Source organism: Phalaenopsis equestris, unplaced genomic scaffold (assembly GCF_001263595.1).
Source record: "Phalaenopsis equestris unplaced genomic scaffold, ASM126359v1 Scaffold000263, whole genome shotgun sequence".
NCBI lineage: Eukaryota > Viridiplantae > Streptophyta > Magnoliopsida > Asparagales > Orchidaceae > Phalaenopsis > Phalaenopsis equestris.
Window position 1 is genome coordinate 118037 of NW_018164705.1, and position 24943 is coordinate 142979.

Sequence of the window (24943 nt, forward strand, 5' to 3'; positions counted from 1 at the left end):
TTGATTGCTAGGAATTATATATATATTCATCAAAATAAGTATATGCATGATCCTGTATAATAAACTACAATTACATACACATCAATATATTTTAACATTGAATATATTTATACACTTAGTATAGTGTAAAATACAATAAAAGTTATGCAAACCAATCATTTATTTAACTATTATTTAACTACTTACTATTTATAAATCTTATTCATGAGACTTTCCATTCCAAAGTAGGCACCCGCTTCGGACAAAATTATAAAGAGAATTTTGGCATAGAGAGGACTACCCCTTCTCACTTTAACCACCATTAACTAACATGGTATAAATTTTAAGGAAATAAATTTTTAAGGAGGAGAGAATGTGATAATTTACGGACTTAATAGTTGAATTATGCTTATTGAATAGCATATAAAAGGATTCAACTAAATTGAAATAGGTATATTTGAATAACCATTAGTTAGACTAATTAGATTTAGTTAATTTAAGTAGTGTCTGCTCAGTTGAATTGTTACAAGAAGGCTTGACTAATTTTAAGTAAGCGGATTTAGTTCTCTTGGAACAAATTAATAGAACTCAATAAGAATTACATGGTATAAATTTTAAGGAAATAAATTTTTAAGGTGGAGAGAATGTGATAATTTAAGGACTTAAAAGTTGAATTATGCTTAAAGATTAGCATATAAGAGGATTCAACCAAATTGAAATAGGTATATTTGAATAGCCATTAGTTAGACTCATTATATTTAGTTAGTTTAAGTAGTGCCTATCTCAGCTGAATTGTTATAAGAAGACTTGGCTAATTTTAAGTAAGCAGAATTAGTTCTCTTGGAACAAATTAATAGAATTCACTAAGAATCTTATATACCTTCCTAAGACATCACTGAGAATCTTATAAAACTTCCTAAAACATCATCATTGAGTCAACTGCCTTTATACTTTAAAATCGAGTGTTTTGAGCAAGAGGTAATTAAGTACATAAGTATGATATAATCACTTAGTAGAAAAGAATGTTGTATACTTTTTATAAACTATAATATTGACAGTGTAGTCTCCATGAGCAAAGGCTAGCTTTATCATTCAACAAATCAAATATTGCATGAATCAATTTATTTTAGCATGAAACTAGGAAATAGGATAAAATAAACCTATGAGGAGACTCTACACGCTTAAGATGATAAAAAGTAAATAATGATACTAAAACACTTAAAAGTATGCCACTAGTCCATGTAAAAGTTGTTAGATAACTTTCATTATTTTTATATAATGGGTAAGAATTTAAAAGAAAAAAAATATTATTATTTCAATTGACTAAGAACACTAAATGAGTGTTTAGAAGCTAGAAAAACTAGAGAAGATATTGACATGGGGCATAGAGCAGGTGGAGCTATGCCATCTTTTGTAGACTTTAAGCTATCACATGTGTATGATGATTGTTGATTCTGATCACTTTCTTCTCATGAATAATCATAAATTATTATGATTATGTGATAAAATCTTCATTATTGCTTTATATATCTTATGATGCATATCTCTTTGACATGTACTAGAATGTTATAAGTATAGATGGATACAAATAAGATGAACATGATAATGACAAAAGAGATAAAACACATATGATATGTTTAAATGATTATTGATTTGAATAAGAAATGATGATTCTAAATAGTAAATGAATGATGCTATAACAAAATAAAGGAAAGGTATCCCAAAACAAGACTCCTAGGATTCTTACAAAAAAAAAAAACACTTGTTGAATATCATGAAATATATGAACAAGAAAGCATCATAAAAGTAAATAAATGACACATATTATGATCTATTTAGTAATCAAATGATAAGGAAGATTCTTCTATACTTTCTTTTGATGTTTCTATCATAATGTGATATAATCTAATTGATTTGATTACCTTAGTCATATTTGTGCTCCTCAATATAGTACTTTTGATCATATTAGATGCTTCTTGATTATTAATATTTTATTTATTTATATCACCGATTCAAATAAATATTCATGTTTTTTTTACTATTCAGTCAGAAAATCTTAGAAATCCATAAGAATATAAAAAAAATGCTCTAACTAGGCTTATTCATTATTTTCAATATCCCAATTACCTCATATTCTCAAGTGATCAATGGTGTTTCATTTAAAATTTTAGTCAACATCTAACCCACCTTGAGTTATGGTTATGAGTCTTATAGCTAATCTAATAGTGCAATAGGACAATATTAGAACCAAGTCTTGAACCCAAAGTTACTACACTAATCTAAATAATTAGTGAATGTTCATTTTTAGCTTAAATAAATATTATGAAATATTCAGGTATATACCAAAACTATCAGCGTGAATCCAAAAACATTCGAACAGCCCAGACGATGACTAGACAACCAATGCCTCCTACCGACCTACTGTTAGCGACGTGGTCAAGAATCGACCGGCACACCATGACGAGAGATTTGAATGACGAACCACACCGATAGTTCTAATCGACCAGAGCGCAACGAGAATCCTTGATCGTGATAAATCGGATGACCCGCATTTACCACGACAGACGAGATCGACACTTAATCGGGCACCTCAGCCGACCAACCAACGACGCGATCGCCAATCAACTGATTAATTCAGTCGAACAAATTCAAGCAAATTGTCCAGCCAATTACTGTCATGTTTAAACTAAAATTATAGTACCCATAGTATAAAATATATACGATTAATTATACCATTGCGGTTTCCATAACTACTCACTCATTTCAGTAATTGTACAAAACACGTCTCTCAATTCTCTCTACAGGAAACTCTTGACTGGTTATACTCTCTTTCTTTCTTCGTTCATTCCTTCACTCAACTCTAAACTTTCAGGGCATGTCCACAAAGGACAATTCACGATTCAACAATTCAATTCAATCCTATGTTTCAAGATTATAACCAATTATTTATACTAAATATATCATGTTATTTAATTAATTTATCACATTGAGCATCCATTTTTTTAGACAAGAACATGTAGCCTTTAAATTTTTTTCTCGGAAAAGAGTAATAGATAGTATCTTAAAAAGCAGGACTAAAAAATTCCAGAATTAAGCTCTTAAAATCTAAGAGCAGTTCAATTTAAATGATTTGATCGAGTCATAAGAAAATTATGAATTTGGAATTCAGATTATGCAAGAAGATATTTCCTTTTGATTTGAATTGAAATCTAATAATATAATTAAAATATTGAAAAGCTTCACAACAATTTCAAAACTTTATTATATAATTTATCATATTTAATTTAAAATTCTATTTGAACTATAATTTTATTCATATATTAATATTGTTTCATCAAAAGACGAGAAATATCAAATATGTACATCATATTAGCCTATCGGTTGACATCAGAAGTGGCACTTCAATTAGCGGTCCAAACAATCGCTAAGATTACAAAAAATTCAAATTAAAGCTATCAACGGCTCCTACGCAATGGAAACTGAGGGTCAGTTTGGGACAGTTTATTTGGTGCGATGACGTTTTGAAAAAGCACCTAACCTGTTTGGGTAAAATGCATTTTTCAAAACGTTCTGTACCTATCTAGGTGCGGTAACAACTTTCTGACAACAGTCTGATTTTTCTAAAAAAATAAAAATTTATAATAGTCACAACATATAAGCTTATCAGCAGATTGTCTGATTTTTCTAAAAAAATAAAAATTTATAATAGCCACAACATATAAGCTTATCAGCAGATTACTTACCCCAAACAGACCTTGAATCTCAAGCCCAAATGTACAATGGCCACCACCCGTTGCAGTCATCGACCACATCGCCTAGCTCATCAATGAGAGTCCATTTCCCGCAGTTCACCACCACCCCCTACTGCTCCTACTACCACATTTCCCCTTGTTCCCCTCGTCTCTCTCTCTCTCTCTCTCATTCCTCCCTCACCCAACTCCTCTACTATCTTCCCCGCTCCTCTCCATCAACCGCTTTTACCTCCGCCATCAACAGCTTTTTCCAAGCAGAGCTGACTGCCGTGTTATGCACCTTCTGTGCATTCAGTCGCCTTGCCGAGGCGCCTTCTCTACTCCGGTATGCCCTCGGATTCCCACTGCTTCAAACCAACCTCCTCCTTGGCTTCCGCGAGACCTTCCCTGCCTCTACCTCTTCTACCAAGAACTCCACCACTGCTTTCAACCAATCGTCGTCACCTAGAGCATCCAAATTGGTGCCTATGGCCAGAAAAATCATTTTTCTTGAAACTTCCCCAGCTTCTAATTCCATGGGGATGGCATTGCGAAAAAAACCATCTATTGCGCTCCAGCTTTTCCATGAAATGTCTAAGGAAGGTCTTTCACCCGATCTATGGTTTTACAATGCTTTGATGAGCACCGTTGTTAAAAAGCTGGGGATACGAAGGCTGGATTCAAAGTGTTGGATGACATGTAATTGAAGGGAATTGATTTCTATCATGTGAGCTACCATACAATGCTATGCGAGTATAGAACCTCAGCGAATTTTGATGGCGCTTTAAGGATTTGTAGGAGGATGATGGACAAAGGACCTGTGCCCAAGTACTAGAACAGTGATGCTTTTAAAGAAGTTCTTTCATGAGAAAGATAAATTGGATCTGGGGTTGGTGGGAGTTATGGAACTATCTTGGCTTAAGTAGCCAAGTAGCAGAGGTTCATGAATGCTTTAAGCAAGTAGTGGAGAGAGAGGAAGGCTTCCTTCACAGAGAGGAATTCAGCTGCTGGGAGAGTTTCTAGTGAAGGCTCAAGATGAGGAGAAATTAAAAACATTTAGAAAGATGATCTGCAGGCTGAAGGCTCTTGTGGCCAATGCTTCATGTTATTAGAAAATAATCGCTTGAGATGGAAGCAGTGGAAACCATACACATTAAAAATAAGCCTGATGTGCAATATATTAGTTTTAGAAGGGCAAACTTCCTTTATAGTTAACAATAAGTTCTCCAAAGACTGGAAATGTTTCAATTCATTTGAAATCATTTTTTTTAAGAACTCTAACCACATGTGACGTCAGGTGATGAAAAGACAGAAGGATTTCTGCTTTAAATAAAGTAGCCTGTACAGTACAGAATATATAAATTTATCAAAAACCTTGATTCAAGTATGTTATTCTATAAGATGAACTGATGCAATCAAAGGTATCTTTTCTTTCAGTTTCTGAGAAAGAGCTACTCTTACAGTCATGACTCCAGCTGCAGGTCCACTCAATCTGACTGTTACAATGTAGCCATTGATCTTATGTAGTTCTAGGGCACCTCCTCCAGTGCCTGCTAAGTATGGTCTTATCTCTGAGAGAACCTATGAAAAATAGTGGCAAGAATAAACTGTCATGTTGGAATTTTAGTTGGCAATATAACAAACTTCAAGACAAGAAAAACTAGTGAAAACTAGATATTGCTTGAATGTTACTCGAAATAATACGTGTTGCCCACATTTTACACACGCACACATATTTGCACATACACATATTTTATTAAAAATTTTTAAGTCAACTTGAAATCAATCTTGATTGCTAGGAATCAAATAATTTCAAATAGTCAACTCAAATTAATTTTTATTTAGACTTGTGTTTGAATTTTAGTTGAGTAGGAATTGAAAATTTTAATTTTGAGTCAAGCTAATATGACTTGAACTTAACTCATCAACACCCATGTTTATGCCATCACATTCAATTGGTTATGACTTTCGTTGACCGACATTTTGATTCATATAATATAGCTAATCTAATTGTGATTTAATAAAATCTATCTATGATACTCTTGATGTTCTTCTCCATTTCAATCACTCATCTTTAATGAGTCATCCTCATATATATCCACATCTTGTTGTTTAACGGTGCTCTAGATAAATCCAGTAAGGTTAAGTCATTGGAGATCACATGATGGTACTTGACGTTCTTGAATCTAATATGTCAATGCTTCCATTTATTTTCTTGTAAATATTAATTATATACATAAAACTATAATTTCCAACCAAAATAATCTTGTGAGAACATAGTCCTTACCCTTCAGGAAAGAAAAACAATGCAATTATTCACGAGGCGACAATATAATTCATGGAGGAAAACGAACAAGTTGCAAATGGACAAATGATTGTTTACCCTGAAGAGCTTTGACAGTGGTAAGATGAATCCCTAGATAATAATCGTGTCTTTCAACATCAGTTAATGCAGAGTAATAAAAAATGATATGGATTCTATAATTCCACATTTTCATAATTTGGACAGAATATTAAGCATCACAGTCCTATGATATAGGATTGAGCAGATCTAGGAAGCATGATATACTTGTTGTTGCATGCTACAATCTTTATAGTAATAAAATAACATATTAATGTCTTAGTAATCATACAAAAGCGGTTCATATGAGATATTAGAGTTTCTATGTGAATAACTTAAAAAGAGAAAAAAAAGTAGGGGTCCTGATTTGGTTGAAATAATCTATTATATATATGTGATGTTATAAAAATTTGTAGGAGAATATAAATTTGAAATCACTTGCATAATCTCACTTGGTAAGATGAATCCCTAGATAATATCCATGTCTTTCAAAATCAGTTAACGCAGGGTAGTAAAAAAAGATTTGGAATCTATAATTCCAAATTTCCATAATTTGGACAGTATTTTAATATCACAATCCTATGATATAGGATTGAACAGATCTTTGATGAATGATATACTTGTTGTTGCATGCTAGAATCTTTATAGTAATAAAATAAGATATTGTCTTAGTAATCATAAAAAAGAGGTTCATATGAGGAATTAGAGTTTCTATATGGATAACTTAAAAAGTGAAAAAAATTAGGGGACTTAGTTGAAATAATCTATTATATATGCGATTTTATAAAAACTCGCATGAGATGATAAATTTTGAAATCACTTTTTAATATCACATGACTATCATAAAGATTATAGAAGAGATAGTAAAAGGTCATTATGACAGTTGAGCAACGGTGATCGGATTACACAATAATCATAAGACGACAATCGGATGACAACTGTCAAGCTATAATGATTGGGTTATGATGATTGGAAGATGACAGTAGGACGTTGAAGGTTGGAAGATAGCAATCACATGACAAAAGTTTGGAAATAACGAAAAAAAAAAAAGACAGTCAGGAGATAATGATTGAGCCACTATATATATATAAATATATATAGATTGGTGAAGAATCATTTACCCTCATATCTTTGGTCTAACATTCTTCAAGTTCAAAAATAATGCCATTCAAAAAATCATGAGCTATGTAAGCTTAATCGCATGCCACATTATGATAAATCTTTCATCATCATTATTAAAATGTATTAGAACACACCTTGATAACCCTTCTAATCATATTTTTAATAATGTTTTAGACCATATCTTGATTAATTTATCTTCAAAATTTTATAACATCATTCTTTCACTATTTTGTAACTTTTCATGATGGGAATTGAGCATAACTTTCATCCTTATATTTTGTAACTCTTTTCTTTCAATATTTATAACCCTGTTTAATGGAAAATGAGTATAACTCTCATCTTTAGGTTTTATAACTCTTATTTGTTAACTTATCTTTATTCCTTCAAGAATAATTAACCCTCATGGTAAGGGAAAAGCTCATGCCAACACATATAATTCATGCAATAAAATTTCGGACATTCCTTGAAAGAAAGAAAGGCGATTGTCTACATTTGGATTGTTGAGGTACCCAAATTTCTCAATCGTTTAGGCGGAGGTTTGCTCTTCTCTAAAAACGAGTTGATTTTCTTCATTTGATAGAATGATTCAAAAGTAAGAGAAAAGTTTTTTATTATTGTAGGGAGCTTCGATGTTCCATGAAAATGAATTGATAGCCTTTGCTCGGACAAATTAGATTCAATGTTTGCATTTGAAAGTTTTGACTTTCTCATCCAAAGAAGTTAACGACCGTTAAAATTTAGTATAATATATATTAGAGAATGATAATTGATGTAGTAACATGCTTTTAATATGGTGATGTGAAGATGGTGGAAGAAGAAAGTCAATCTGTATGGTATCTTGATATATATATATATATTTTTTAAAATTTGACTGTTTTTTAAAATTTGACTGTTTTTTTTTTTGCCTGTTTTTGCATTTCTTTTAAAAATATCGATCCTTTTTTAGATGATTATGTGCATTTGTATATTTCTCTAAGTAATTTTCATCATAAAATTTTGTCTTTTAAAATTTTGGAAAAATTTTAATTTTTGGTTGCCCCGTTGAGATTGATGTTTTCTTATCTTCGATGAATTCTTATAATTACATTAATCATGAAAAAAATTAAAATTTTTTATGAATGTAAATGCATCTCCACCAAATAAATATAATTTGTCATTTTGTTGATGACAGACTACAAGAATTTACTATGATTTATCTATTAAAAACAAGTTAAAATTTTTTGTAAATACGCCTATGAATGTATAGATACTTCATAAAAAAATTTCAAAATATATTATATTTTTTGGAAAATCTTCGAGTGGTTATTGCTCAGTGATTTATGTACAACATTATTATTGTAGAAATCTTTTTGAAGTTTCAAATGAATGATTATTTCAACATATTTAATGTTGTTAGAGAGAAAATTCAATCATTTACTTCCTTTCATAATATTTATGTATTTACAACTTTTTTTGTCTTTTTTTTTTTATTTCAATCTACTTGAATTTAATATGGATGTATATGTTCATTTTACATACAGCTAAAAATGAAGCTTGATTTTTAGTTTGATATCGACATCAAGTGTCAACATTAGTGATGTGAAATATTGGTACTAGCCTGATCATTTAGAAAGATTTATGGGGGTAAGTAGCATATAAGGTCTCCACTCTAAATCATTGAAATGTGTGATGATAAAGAAGCCTATATGTGAAGTTAGTAATGTGTTGGATTTTCACGCGAAATACTCCATGAGAACAATTATTTGACATGATTTTTAATTATCAAAAAATTTTAGAAAATAAAAGCCTTAGAAGGTACAAGTTATCCAAAAATATCATAAGGGAACCTCAAAAAAATACAAGTTCTTCAAAAATTTTGGGAGTAAAAAATCTCAGAAAGTACAAATCATCTAAAATTAAAAAAAGCAAAATTCTCAAAATATATATGTTCCTTTGCCTGACTAAAATCTCATATGTACAAGTCTCAAAGGGTCTCAGAGGATTAGAGCACGTGGCTACGAACCACGGTGTCGGGGGTTCGAAGAGATTTTTTAATAAGTAGAGATGTCTGTAATAAAGATTAATATATATTCTCAATATAAATAAAAGCTATGTACATTCTAATGCTTTCACCCCTTGAGGCAATGTACATTCTGGTGGTTACATCTCTTGAGGTTTTTAAGCAATTAAAATATTTATACATTATAGGATTTAAGCCTTATTAGATTTTTTAATAAACAAAAAAATTATATTTCATGAAGTAGGAAAAACAGGGAAAGGCCCTTCCCTTTTGGGCCGGTTGTGGCGAGGAGGGGTTCGAACCCCCGACACCGTGGTTCGTAGCCACGTGCTCTAATCCTCTGAGACCCTTTGAGACTTGTACATATGAGATTTTAGTCAGGCAAAGGAACATATATATTTTGAGAATTTTGCTTTTTTTAATTTTAGATGATTTGTACTTTCTGAGATTTTTTACTCCCAAAATTTTTGAAGAACTTGTATTTTTTTGAGGTTCCCTTATGATATTTTTGGATAACTTGTACCTTCTAAGGCTTTTATTTTCTAAAATTTTTTGATAATTAAAAATCATGTCAAATAATTGTTCTCATGGAGTATTTCGCGTGAAAATCCAACACATTACTAACTTCACATATAGGCTTCTTTATCATCACACATTTCAATGATTTAGAGTGGAGACCTTATATGCTACTTACCCCCATAAATCTTTCTAAATGAAAAGATAAAATACAATAATGTTTAAAAATTTACTTAAAATAGTATATCTCCAAGCAACTTCAGAAGATAGAGATAACAAATTGTTTCTTATAAATATTTCGGTTATAACAATTTAAATAATGGCATTTATTTCGGTTATAACAATTATATTTTTATGAGAAGCTTAATTTCTTTGGGATGCTTTAATGATGGGATCATCCTATTACATGTGTTGGATATACATAATAGTTTAGAATTGAAGGAGAGAGTTGTCTCAATGAGAGGCAAAGACTCCTGAAAGTTGTGTCAAGGGGTTAAGTTAATTCCTATCCCTCAAAAGAAGTGCCACTTGGACAAGGTGATTAAATCCATCCCTTATAAAATTATAAAGGATGCCAGTAAGCCGAGTTGATTTAAGTCCACCAAGGTTGGTTGATAATTATGAGTTGGCCGTAAAGCACAATAAAGCGAGGTTAAACTGATAATGTTCAAGATATCATAATAAGGTTTCATTGGATAATCTTGTGACTGGGATCGGGTGATGATACTCAAACGACGATAGTTGAGTGATGACAATTATTTGAAAAAGATTGTTAGAGGTGGCTATTGATGTTGGTTGTTAGACAGCTCTAAAATTTTGTAGATCTCTAAACTCTCTACAATTTTAAGTCTAAGTCCCCCAATGTTGAAAATGAGTTTATAATTACAATTCTTGGAATAAAGTTTCAATTATTATGTTCAAAGTCTCATAACATGCTATTGGATGACCCATGTTGATTCTTTTGAGCATGTCCCATTTACTTTGCATTAAGCATCTTAATGACCTTAAAATCGAGTGCTATTGAGTTCATTAGATTTTTCTATGTGAAATGCTCGATTTGTTGTATGTGTACAAGGTTCAGAGACTGTTTAACCCTTTAATTAATGTTATAAAATTTTTTGTTACGTTTTAAGTCCTTGATTTGAGCTCGTTCGGGTTCGGATTAGATCACTATTAGTATCATGGGGTTTATACAATCGAGATGTTCAGTTTGATTATAACTTAGCTGAATTTAAAGTTCAGAGGATCCTCAGTTAAGTTTCGGAAGTCTCAAATCCAAAGATTGTGTGAAGATTTATTCTTAATATAACTTATATAACATCACCTGTAATTGAGAAAAAAGATTCATGTAGCCGACTCCACTTAGTGGGATAAAGATTCGTTATTGTTTTTGTTGTATATCACCCACAACCATTTTTCAAGAGCCGCTCATTTGACATTTTTTCATATTAATCAAGAATCTGGTCACAAATTGGAATGATATTATTAAAGCAGCATTCCATAAAACAATAAGCATAGTCTAGCATGTAGATATCTCAAATATTATTAGAAAATTCAAGCATCTACAGCTAGCAAAATGCAGGGACCTGATATCACAAATAAAAGACTGTAACTTCAGTAACGTGAAGTTCACTTAGAAGATAGCTTGCCATTAAGACCACCTATTGCTCCATTCATTCCTTTACCACCCATAACAGCTTGCGGACAAGGCTGTATCCAAACTTTATATCATTAATATAAGCAGTCTATTTTTGATGACTTTCTTGGTAAATTAGAAAGTGTAATGCTACACACTCTGGGTCTCCTAATTGATTAGCTTTATCCCACCAGCAGTGGTCAGCTTAGGGTTTAGACTTATATTGTTAGACTATTTTCACATCTTATCCGAAATGAAGTCCAAACATATAAGTAGTATCCACAGGCAAACATCTTGAAATAGAAGTTTCAAGAATTAAAGCCATAGTTAACAATATACTGACCTTCTCAACATTTTCCTCACTGAGTTCTAGCCCAGTCTCCGTATCAAGAATTTGCTCAACAGCCATAATCTCTGGTATCTTATCCATGAGCCGAGTCTCAATCCCCAACTTCAGTGTCATGGTCGAGCTCGGGCATGAGCCACAAGCCCCTTGAAGTTTCAGCACCACAACAAGGCCATCAATTTCATGAAGAGCCACATTCCCTCCATCTGCGATCAGGCTTGGCCGCACCTCATCCAATACCATCTCAACATTCTCTTCAGTCAGTGGCAGAACACAGATGGGGGATCCTGTATTCATCATCGTAAAACCTAAAAATCTCCAATCTTCTTCGTTTCTCACCGCTTAAATTAGTACACATCTATGAAGCATACAAGTGTATTGTGTTTCATCAAATTCAGTTTTAACGAATTTGAATGAATTAATAAATAATGATAGTTCTTTAGAAATTTAGTTTAAGGAATCAGAGATAAGGGTTTTGTTACCTGTCCTTTCTCTTGTTCTAAGGCGTGGAGAGAGCCGGAGAAGGGGGGAGGTGCTGAATTGGCCTTTGGAGAAGGAATTCTGAGTGGACAAAGAGATGAACTGGGAGAAGGAGGAGGGTGAGGAATAAGTAAATTTCTCCGACGAAGTGGATGAAGCCGTCGTCTTTGCTGCGGAGGGCATGCCCTGCACTTGGGCTGAGAGTAACTCCATCCTTTCTCTTTTTCTCCCTCTAGTTTGATTTCTTGTTTAGGAGATTAGGTTGGTGGCCAGGTATCGAGAGGTGACCGAAATCCTGATTTGGATCAACATATTGGATGGGTGAGATTACCTTGGCGCGTTCCTTCGAGTTTAGCTAACTCATGGGTTAGTTTGGTTGGAAGAATTTATAATATATATTAACTTTTTTTACAAAGATTTTAAATTATTATATATTTGATATGAAGATTTACAAATACAATAATATAAAAAATGAATGAATTTAAAGTTTACACATTAGTACATTTTGGCTGAATTTAAAATTCGACACTGAATTTGAATTACAATGTAAAATGCTTTCAGCAAGCTACCCTCCCTGCCTGACGCCTGCCGCTACCAGCCGCACTCTTTCTTGCTGCATAGAGAAACTTATTCAGAGAAGAGGGACAAAGTATAATTCATGATTTTTTTAACCGCAATACGAATTTTATGTTCTTAATTTAAGACATTAGAGGGAAAATATAACAATCCTGATAATTAGAATCATGAGACAATATTTTATTTGATACGAGGACTTCTCATGTTGATCTAACCGTTTTTTTTTTTTTTTTTACATATAGAGGGTTTTGTTAGCGCTGGAGCCCGATTCTGATCCCGCTCCCGCCTGTCGTGCCCGATCGTGAATCATCGCGATTGCTCACACTCCACTGTCGCGATACATGTTCCCGCCACTCCCTGGTCCCGATTCGCGAAGAGTCGCGCCTCCCTGCTGCCGTGAACCGTTCTCATCTCCCGTCTTCTTTAACTTGCGAACATAAGAGAAGAAAGTTTTGAATTCAAGGTTGGTGTTCTTTGGTTTCCTCGGGATAGAGGAAGTAAAGTGCAGGAAGTAGTTCCTTGAGGTGAAAGAAGAAAGAAGAAGAAGAAAGAAGAAGAAAATTGTTCTCTCTTGACTTCTTCTTGGTGGTTTGTGGCAGAAGAAAAATTGAGTTTATTTCTATTGTAAGTTTATCTTCTTCGATATATCTCGGTGTAGAGTTTCTTCGATGTATATTGATGTAGAGTTTTTTCGGTACATTTCGGTGTAGAGAGAGAAGAACAAAGAGGAAGGAGAGAGCAACAAAGTGAGAGATTCCTCTTGTAAGTCGAGGTGATCGATTGATATAAATTACTCAAGTAATAAAATCTTCTGCAACTCCGTAGACGTAAGCAATTTGCCGAACCACGTAAATTTGTGTTCCGCTATGTTACTTTTTTATGGTATGAATTTTCTATTTCTATTTTTCGCTTAAAAAATCGTTCTCTTATTTTATTGATTTATAAATATACCACAAGAACAACTGGTACATTGAGATCCCACAACAACAGATTTCGCCTCTATGCTCAGAGATAAAATTAAGAGAAAAGGCTTCCTCATTTGGAGGCTACTCAAGCCTCGATCTAAACAGGTAGCAGAGATGGATATTTTAAAAAAGCATTCTTGTTACTTAACATTCATGAAATTGAGCATGATAGAGACCTAATTCTTTATTCTTGACTACCAAACATCCTTCATTATAAGCTAATTAGAAGAAGCATGTTGAGTTGAAATTTTACATTGATAAGACCATCCAAAAAAATGTTGTATGAATCAAACAGGCAATCTCATTTAGCTATGACAATCCAAACAAATAAAAGACTGATCATTACAATGGTTATGTATCATTTCAATAAATAAACTGCAGAATTGAATGCTATTTTTATTTACACAAGTATGTTATAGTTACAAATAATACAGAAATACCAACTCTTAGAAATGCAAAAATTGACACTAAACATCATAAAAAATTTTACACAGCTCTTGGAGAATATATTGCCACTATAAGAAAGACTTCTCTCTTCCTTGGCAACATAAACTGGAACTTCAAAAATGATTTGATGAAACTTAGCTGAAGTCATTCTCCCTCGGCAAAATAGGAACCTGAGAGGGCAAAAAGAATGATGCTGTTAATCTACAGACATTGGCATCTTTTGATGATGCATCCACCTCAATTCATAGAATTGAAAAGAGCAAACTTCTATTGTTTAAGTAACATCAGCTTTTCGACAACAGGCGATTAGAGGAAGAAACTGCAGAGAAAAATATTTTCAAGTTGATTTCCAAGGCTGCTCTTCATTTTATGAAAGGCAGGCCTGAGGGAACTTGTTGAGCATATTCCATGTATTGTGTGCCAAAGAACTGTCTTAGAAAGAATTCTTCATATCTATTTTAAAAAATGAAGGATTCCAATGTTCAAACTTAGCATCCATAATAATAATAATAACATATCATTTGCTCACTGAGAATGATTTAAAGGATTTTAAAACATGGTTTATTCCCCAAAGTCTGGAGGATGGAAATCATTATAGCGTCGTTGAGGTATGAACTCGAGCATTTGATAACAAATTTTAAGGGCTTTATCACTGTAAGTGGCAGACACCATAACTTTAAACATCCACATACTTGACGGAAAGACAAGAACAAGATGGTTAGAAAAATTTCTAAGTAAAGGATACGGTATCCTCGTTGAAAAGAATCGCCATGTGACGGCTATAAAGCCAATGGTAGATATAGGGTTGCAAAGAATTAACTGTGTCCCAGCAGCCCATATAAAGAATCCACAATATCCAGGATGACGCATGAACCTGTTTAATCAGACAAAAATTCAAGTTTAAACTGTGCAATGCAATATACAATACTGCAATTTCCAAGTTTGTAAACTAAGTATTCAAGAAAGTAAACTAGAGAAGTAAAGCCAGGTCAATATTGTTCCTGATTAGACTTCTGTTTATCATGATATTGACAAATATCACCTTATAGTGCACAAGAGTGCAAGTTCTCTTTAACTTCCAAGTTGAGAAACCAATTATTTGTCTCCACAGCCTATAGACAATCATATCTATATCTATATCTATATCTATCTATCTATCTATCTATATATATATATATGTATGTATATATGTATGTATATATATATATATATATATATATGTATGTATGTATGTATATATGTATGTATGTATGTATGTATGTATGTAGATAGATAGATAGATTATGGCTTGTTTGGTTGAGTGTTGGATCTAGTAAACCCTAAAGACAGAACTGTTTGGGTTTTCAATAGTTAAATCCAGCTAAATTTCAAGGCTATTTGATTGCCTATTGAAAGATTTGGAGGATTCCAAGAGATTTAACAAATCCTATTGGTGTAAATCTTAAATCCAAGTTTGTCAAAATAAACTAGAGATTTGTTTTAAGTTGGCTTTAAAAAACCTATGACATGTCATTTGTAAAAAATAAGATCAATTCTCAAGTCCTATTTAAAAATTAGAGCCAAAATCCCTTAAGGTGCTTAAGAATAAAAATAATTAGGAAAAATGACAAGAATAACACTCCCTTGCATATATGTCATATATTATCATAGTTGAATATAATGAGCACACAAAATAATCACAAAAGAAATTAAGGATTGCAAAGAAAACCGAGAGGGTGACATAACAATATATATGTTACATCCACAAGAAAGTAAAGAGGAATTGATCCATTATGGTGAAGTCAAATAGGTGTACAAATAAGAGCACAAGAAAGCACTCTCTCCCCAATACAACTACACCCAATCCTACCAAAATTAGAAGTAAACCTCTCAAATCAAATAAACAGGAGAACCGCATAAGAGATAATAAACAAAAAAAAAAAGTCACAAAAGGGTAAATTTTGCACGTATATGAAATCGTCCCATTATTTCTGGCAACACTATTTATTCAGTTCATCAAGATAGAACTCCATGGTCACCGGAAATATATATATATATTTTTTCTCTGTTTATTTTCCTTCTCAATTTGCCTGCAACAACGTCTCTCTTTACTCCCTCTCTCTCTCTCCCACTCTTCTCCGACCATAACTAGAAACCAAGAATTCTTGACACAATAAGCTATAACCCAAGGAAAATAATTTCGCACAAGCATGTGCCCCAATTCGCATCGAACAACTTAACTTCCAACTTTTGAAGCAAAACCCATAGCACATCCTATTTAACTCCTATTTTTATGAGTTATAATGAGGTGATTTTAAATCAAAATCAAGTTTAGTTTTTGACTAGAAGTTATCTTAAATAATAAATTTTCTAACAAAAGTTCAAATCTAATTTTATTTTAACCACCACCAAAATAAAAATAAAAATGTTTTAGATCCCAGAGCAGCCTATATTATTATTTATTTCTCTTAACAAATTATTGAGTCAAAAAATCATAATAAATAACCTCCATGACTTAATAATGTGTAAAATATTTTATATATCCTGTCTACTCTTCTCCAAACTTATCTTCTCAAGATCCCAAAGTCCCAAAGGGCACACAGTACCATGCAAGCCAAAGTAATGTCGAAAACACCCACGGGAAACCTTTAAAACAAATATGTTGCATACTAAGATGAATCCATTAATTTTGATATTGAAACAACCTCTTCATAGCCTCAAAGTGGTTCTCTCATCAAATGTTGCAATAATATGACCTCACAATGGGACATATTATAAACTTAAGCTCAATTCACCTAATCAAGAGTCGTCCCTCAACCTGCAAGTTTTGTTATTTTAGAACCTAACATGTAGCCAATTAGCTACTTTATTTTTGTTTCCTCCAATCACGATGATCCAAAAAGATGATAAAATTAAAATTCACCAGAAGAAGCATCCTAGAATTTCACTATTTTTATTTTCTTCCATGATAACTAAGGCTGTCAGTGAACTCATGCATTTAAGAAATAGCACAAATTTGGTTGGATTAGAACTCATTCATATTAGTGATTAAAAAAGTTTAAATATTTATAAAAACTCAATCTAAATAACCTAACATAGAATGCAATTCATTTTTTTTTTTTATATTCAAAAACAAACTTAATTGTTGCTCAATATATAATTTATTAAAAGCATGATCATAACTCGAAGATTATTTAATTATAATTTGGCCAAATATTATTTATTTAATTACTTATTTAATGTTATATAATTATTTAGTATTCTAGATTTTTTTTCCTCAATTCCCTTATCTTATTTTGTAATTTCACCTCTTGTTGTTTATGCCTCTGATTCTTCGCTTTTAAGTTACAGAACTTTCAATCTTCCTAGTTAGGTTACAACTCGCATAAGCATGCTCAAAGGAGGTGAAACCATCTTTAATTCTTCTCCCTTTGAGCCTTCTAAATGACACATCAACAGGTAGTCCATGAGCAAGTGGTCTTCGTCCTACAAGATAAGAGGCCTGAAAAAGGCAAGGACTAGTAAGGGCTTCAAATCCTTCATTCCTCACTGCTCTCAATTTGATTCAAGGTGGTAGATACAAAGCTACATGTTTATCTCTAAACTAAGCCATGAGTTCAAAACAAACAATAACTGCCCTTTTCTCTCATTTCAAAAGCCACAACATAGTTTCTTTTATGTGCTTTGTAAGGAAAAAAACTTTAGCTTTCAAGTATGATTGAAAGGAATTTTGTTCATAAGTTATTTCTTATCTTCTTTAATTAGTGTTAGTTAAAAATTAATTTTAGATATATTGAAAAACTGGGACATTAAACATGTACAATTATTTGTTAATATTGGAAGTCAAGTACTCATTCAATTTTTGAGCTTGTTTATTAGTTTGTTTTACTACTTATTTGATTATTTTGTTCTTTTTTTATAAATTCTTGTGTCCCCAAGCCCGTACGCATGTATTAATCTTGACATCCAATCATATTCACTTATTTTAAAAATTTTGATGCATTCAATAGGTGATCAAGCAATTCTAAAGTCTTGAATATCATGCATGCTACTAATTCTAATATGTAAAGAAACTAGATAAGTTTGATGTTGCATTTGAAGGTTATAACATCAAAATTTAGCTGAGTGCATGCTCCTCCGAGAAAAATCCGTTGTTATCTTGACATCCAATCATATTCACTCATTTTAAAAATTTTAATGCATTCAATTGGTGATCAAGCAATTCTAAAGCCTGGAATATCATGGCAACTAGTTTTAATATGCTAAAGAAGAAAATTGATTTTGATGTTGCATTTGAAAATTACAACATCAAGGTTAAGGGTCTGTTTGGGGCAGCTGCAGCTGTTTGAAAAAGTAGTTGCAACCTTGTTGTAGAAGAAACTGTTGTTTAAAAAACTTTGATGGTTATTACAAATTTATTTTAATTTCAAAAAGTCATACAATAACTTTCTAGCAGCCACCACACTTGAACATGTCAAGTTGAAAAAGACAGCTTCCTACCACAAAAATTTCTAAAAAATAATAAGAAAATAATTCTCCAAATAGATCAATGGTGGTGGTCTGAAAAGCATAGCAGCAAAAAAACTGTCCCAAAAAGACCCTAAATTGAGTGCATAATCATGATGCTCCTCCCAAAAATAAATCCACACATACACAGACATTTCATTGATTATTAGAAAATGATAATTGAAGGAAAAATATGCCATCCTAAGAAGCCTACATAGAAAGATATTAATGTTCATAAATAATAGAGTAAACTATTGAATTGGAAAATTGGGAACTTAACTATTACATTTGTTCATTTTATGACTATTGACAAAGAATAAGATGTAAATAGAATGGAAAGAGGAGTGGACAAATGTCAGCAAAATGTGCCACCTATAAAATCCCAATCAGTTTTGGTAAGAAATTATCTAGAATACTTGGTGACGAGAATATTGATTTTAGCTTGATGAGTGAGTAATCAGTCTGGGAGATGTGTATGATAGAGAGAGAGAGAGATAAAGTGTTTGCGTAGCATATGCATGTATTGTAAAAGAAATCAAATACGCTTATGTCAACATGCAGTAATTTTTTGCAATATTTACAAATAATTAATTCAGAAAACTTTCCCTCCCAATTAACTCTTGCTAGAATAAACAAGGCAGAGAATTCACTGTCAAGTACTCATATAGAGAAGTGAATCTCAATCAATGAGTTTAATTCCACATGACAACATTCAACAACAAAGCAATTATTAAACAATTGTTACCTATAGATTCCCCATGTAATCAACTCATGATGCTCCCCAAAATAAACCCTGATGATGTGTGTGAAAGAACGACCAGCAGTTAAAATTCCAGTTTTGCGTATAATCTCTCCCACTAACACCATCACCGAACCAACACTGCTGATCCACCACAGATCCTTCAGCTCTGGAAAAAGATAAATCTCTATGAAGTATTCCAGCAACGCAAACAACATAGCAAAAATATATTGCTTGCTGATCAAAAAAGCTGCAGAAAGAGCAAAAGAAAAACCAATTAAATACGTCTGACAAAATGTATAGCACAAGTAATGATCACAATTTTATTATTCAAATAAAAGAGGAATTGCAAAATTGATTCACAATTAATTATCTTCAGAAGCATATCATTATACGTAGCATATAAATTTTCCGAAAAAAATTGCAGTACTTGCAGTTGTTATATGTATAATCTAAGCATATTCCTACTTAAATGATGCTCATCATATCCAGCCCTAGATAAACATCAAAATAATAAATTAAAACTTGTACCATATCAATCAGTGGCTTCAATTTTCAAACCTTTTACGTTTGTATGGCTGCTGCAAAGTAGCTTAATCCTGATTAACAAAGAGCATTAATAATAATATGGTGGGTATGTGTTCGTATGGATACTGGAAGGGTTGTTGGCTTGAGGAGAAGTAAGAACTCCCAATTCATAAGAGTAATTTATTATAGGGGGATATATATACAATGTACACAAAACATTTGATTTTGACATATTTCACAACTTAATAACGTTATTTACACACATTGTGAAACCCATTAAGTATAATGAATCTGAACTCTTAAACGCGAGGCGCCTTTCGGTTTAACACTTGGAATTTCATCACAAATCATAAAGTTAAGCAAGTGCATGTGGGAAAGTTCTTGGGATTGGTGATCACCTGGAAAGTTGCAATAATAGGACAAAATTGTGAGGTCGTTAGGCCAAAGCGAACAACGGATAAGAGTTTGGGTTGTTACAAATGGTATAAGAACAGTAAGTTGTATTTTATGGTATTATTTTCATTAAGAGTAATTTGATTTTTTAGCTTTATTTACTTGTATGCCCTAGTCTTCTTCTATAAAAGGGACTTAAGAGCTTATGAGAGTAGCATGAAGAGGAAGTGTTGAGTTGTAACCCCAAGCCATTTTTCTTTCTCCCATCCGGTGCTAGTGAAATCTCCCTCCCTGTGGACGTGGGCGAATCAACTTAACGTCGAACCACATAAATCTTTTGTGTTTGGTTGTTGTTGTGTGAATTTCTACATTTTCATATTGTTTTCGGATAACAATTGGTATCAGAGCTTCAAGTTCCTAATCGAGTGTGATTCTGCGTCGACAATAATAAATATGGCGTGTGTTGCCTAAGTTTTTTTGCAGCGCATAGTCCGACGTGCTTTGTCGATGGCTCTAGCAACTCCAACGACATTCTGGCGGGATCTAACGTCAAATGGCGCTCCAACGCGGTCCAACGCAGCAGGGCAGAGAGTGAGTTGCCTAGCGGTTTGGAAAAGGAGAGGAAACAACACGGTTGAAGGTTCTTGTGGCGGTTCAGAGATCGATCTGGTGGTCCGGCAGTTTTGCGTGAATAATAAAGAAAAGTAAAAGTTTCCTTTGAGAGAAAAAGTAAACTTTTTAAATGAGAAATTTTTCTTTTGAAAATATAAAAAAAAAGTTTTGGATAAGGCATTTCGTGGAGTCTATTTACTTGTTTTTATATGTTGATTACATCTACTAGTCAAATTGAGATTGATAAGATGAAGAATCAACTATCCAAACATTTTGAAATAAAGAAATTAGGTGAAGGTCGCAGAATTCTTGACATAGACATTCTCAGTGACAAGACAGCTAAAAAGGTATGACTCTCACAAGAAACTTATGTTCGGAAGGTGCTGAAAAAATTTACGGTTGATGACTCGAGTAAGGCGTTGAGTCTACCAATTGTATCTCATTTTCAACTCTATTTAGATCAACGTCCTAAAAATAATCATGAAGATAAATATATGTGATCAGTTTCTTATGCTAGTGCAATGAACAGTCTGATATATGTCATGAGTTGTTCCAGACCAGACATTGCACAAATAGTTAATGTTGTGATCAGATTCGTGCATAATCCAGATATTTTGAGGTATCTGAAGAGTACAATTGATGATGGCTTGGTGTTTGAGATGCAATAATCTATTACAGATTTGTGTGTAAGCTACACTGACTTAGACTATATAAGTGATATGAATAAACGAAGATCAACAACTGATTATTTATTCACATTAACAGGAGGTCGAATCAGTTTGACATTAGTTCGTCTGTTGTTGTTTTTTCTACTACGGAGGCAAAGCATATGCCGGTAGCGAAGGCAATGAAGAAAACAATAAGGATATAAGGTCTATTGAATGACTTGAGAGTTGATCAGAAGTCTCTCACGGTGTTTTGTGACAATTAGAGTACAATATTCTTGGTCACAAATCCAGTTCATCATGCTCGTACCAAGCACATAGATATGAGGTACCACTTTGTTCAGGACTTGATTGAGGAAGATAGATACGAAAGAGAATCCGTCGGACATACTCACGAAATATTACCAGTTCAGAAGTTCGCATACTGCAGGAGTTTGGTGAACATCCGAGCTCAGAACTAATTGCATAGGCAACTATTTTGAAGAAATGCACGATGTTTGATTCCTGTCGGAAAGGAGGGGGTACGTAGGCAACCATCCTGATACATTTGAATTGGAGTTTGAAGCTCATTTGATCATCTTTCACTTCTCTGGATGTAAGAGATGAGGTGAATATTATTGTATTTTATGGCATTATTTTAATTAAAAGTAATTTAATTTTTTGGTTTTATTTACTCATATGTCGCAGTCCTCATCTATAAAAGGAACTTAAAGACTTACGAGAGTAACATGGAGAGGAAAAACTAATTTGTAACCCCAAGCCGTTTTTCTTTCTCCAATCCAGTGCTAGTGAAATCCCCATCCTCGTGGGCGTAAGCAAATCAAGTAAACGTCGAACCACTTAAATCTTTTGTGTTTGATAGTTTTTGTGTGAATTTCGATGCTTCCACAATGTTATTGCATGACACATAACACTAGCCTGAATATGGAAACTAAGTGTTATTTAAACCAAAGTGCTATGCCATGGGAACTACGTCTTGAAGTCAAGATGACACAAAGAACTACATAGTGAGAGTTATCTCTTAAATTTGTAAGGGCTACTTCTAGAATCATATATGTCTGACGAATGATTCTGGGTTAAGAAAACTGACGAGAATGTCAATTGCTTAAGTAGGGGAATTTGTGAAATCCTTAAGTAGAACAAAGCTAAACTCTTAAATATAGAGGTGCTTTTAGGTGTAACCGTTGAAATTTTATCAAAAACTTCAAAGTTAAGTGTGCTCATGCGGGAGAACCCATGGGAATGGTGACCTCCTGGGAAGTTGCACTAATGAGGTAAAACTATGAGGTCATTAACTTTAGGGATCCTCTCCACATGATTTCTTCTCAGAAGGTCAACATTGTGCTGCTAGGTTACTGCCAGACAGGCGACATTGTGACCGAGTTAAGTTATTTTAATGGGAAGTGTTATTTGTTTTTTTTCTAGTTTAGATTTAGAGTGCTATGTTTGTAAATAACAAACTTTAGGTGCGAGAAATGTAAAATCGAATCTTTTGTGTACTATGTACGTAAATACCGCTGTATTATATGGCCATTTCCATTTGGTGCAAACTCACTTCTTTTGTCATTAACTAAAGGCATTTTGATATGAGACAAAGAAACTTCTGCTCATAATGAGGAAAGATCATCAAATCCCTAAAACCTTAGAGAAGGAAAATTCTTAGGTTGCAATGAAGTGCAGTTTGCTTTGTAATTTTTGCAAGCAAAGACACATATCATCCTACTAAAATAAACTTTTTTTTTTATTCGTTCATTTTTGCTTGTTAAACCTCCCATCTAGGAGCTACAGACGAAGAAGATTTCGCCCAAACATGCAAGAACCACATGTAATGCTAATAAAAGATTTCTCCTATATATGAATGCACCAATAAATACAGATATAGAGTGATTCCTTAAATCCATTTAAAATGAAAAGGCGAAGAAGATGAAGAGTTGGGCCTTACAGTTCCATGAAACGTTTGATCGACCATGGATGGCTGCCGCGAGCAAGTACTCGGAGACATGGAAGAAGGCCACAACCAAAGCGAAGAGCGAAAGCTGAACTCCACCGACATAACCGAGCTCCATAATCACTAGCTGAATCTCTAGGCTTCAGGCACCAACTCTCTTCTAAGTGGCTTCACGACGGCTTAGGGCTTCAGTCGCGGCGCTTCCTATGGCAAATTTTGATGGGCCGTCAAAAATTTGCTTATAACAAAATTTCATAAATTTGTTTCCAGATAATTCTTATGTATTTTAATTTTTATATTTGTAACACTCAACCTTTAATTTCTTAAGAAAAAATATGACTAATCAGTTTTTAAAGGTGGAGATAAGCTTTCTCGTACATTAATACGGCTCGTTTATATTTCGAGCTCAAAAAATAAATTAGTGTTCACGAGCCATTTACAAACAAAGAATCGTTTTGACAACCTTCATCACGTAGTCATAAGATGTTCAAAATTGAGAAAAGATACTTTTAATTGATTATAAATCTTTGTAGCCTTGTAGTCAATTAATTTTTTTTAAAATACTACTCATCAAATATATATATATATAATTGATTAGTAGTATTTCGAGCCAAAACGAGTCAAACACGAACAAATAAATTTGTTCATGTTTTCAGCTCGTTAACTTATCGAACAAAATTAACGAGCCGAATACGAGCTTCTTAACGAGTCGAACACGAGTAGCTGTTTGCGAACAACGAGCCTTTTTGACAGCCCTAGTTACAAATGTTAAAATTAAAGTTTAAGAACTACTCTTATACATATATAAAAAATATGTGGTATGTATGCAAAGCTTTTTTTTTTTTGAGTTTAACAAGTTAAACCATGGGTGAGTTCACTAAATCTTAAATAAAGGTTAATTGACATTTGATTGAACTCCAATAGGCCTAATGAACTCATTTAGCCTAAGTTAAACCTAAACTTAGCCTATTTGGATCACTTTGGTCAAATTGAACCAATTGTCCAAATTAAATCAGCCTTTCGTTGGATGTCCTATGCTAACCAAAATTTAATTAGGACCCTTTACACGTTGAATCAACACAATGAAGTTATAAGGTTGAGCAAATGCTAGTCTAAATAGATCCATTTAACTTATTGGGCCTCAAATCTTGAAACTGGCTAGCACAATGGATCTTAAGGCCTATGGGAGAATTCTAATTATAAACCACATTTGACCCAATTAAGTTAATTCAATCACCTTGACCCAATAATTGAACCTATTTGACTCTAATTAACTAAATCACCCTAATTTTGATTGAATTCATCATTTAAACTAATAGATGCTTAGAACTTAGCCTCAAGGATCAAGCATAAACCATAGGTTAGACACTAATTATGTTTTATAAGGGATTAGTGGATGATTATGATTAGGGAAAAGTGTTAATAGTATTACAAG

The 24943-nt window shown here is 32.9% G+C and overlaps 2 protein-coding genes across 2 annotated transcripts; both read right to left on the reverse strand.

Moving 5' to 3' along the window:
* Positions 1–5017: 5017 nt before the first annotated feature.
* Positions 5018–12438, reverse strand: LOC110024619 (nifU-like protein 3, chloroplastic). The gene is made up of 3 exons (XM_020724691.1): positions 12153–12438; positions 11668–11957; positions 5018–5291 (listed from the first exon to the last, which is right to left on the reverse strand). The coding sequence occupies exons 1-3, from the start codon at positions 12361–12363 to the stop codon at positions 5100–5102; spliced, it is 693 nt and encodes a 230-aa protein (XP_020580350.1). The 5' UTR covers positions 12364–12438; the 3' UTR covers positions 5018–5099.
* A 1634-nt stretch (positions 12439–14072) lies between these two features.
* On the reverse strand, positions 14073–23722 carry LOC110024627 (probable protein-S-isoprenylcysteine O-methyltransferase). Its single transcript, XM_020724701.1, has 4 exons — positions 23503–23722; positions 19369–19612; positions 14884–15012; positions 14073–14591 (listed from the first exon to the last, which is right to left on the reverse strand). The coding sequence occupies exons 1-4, from the start codon at positions 23624–23626 to the stop codon at positions 14501–14503; spliced, it is 588 nt and encodes a 195-aa protein (XP_020580360.1). The 5' UTR covers positions 23627–23722; the 3' UTR covers positions 14073–14500.
* Between the last annotated feature and the right edge of the window lie 1221 nt (positions 23723–24943).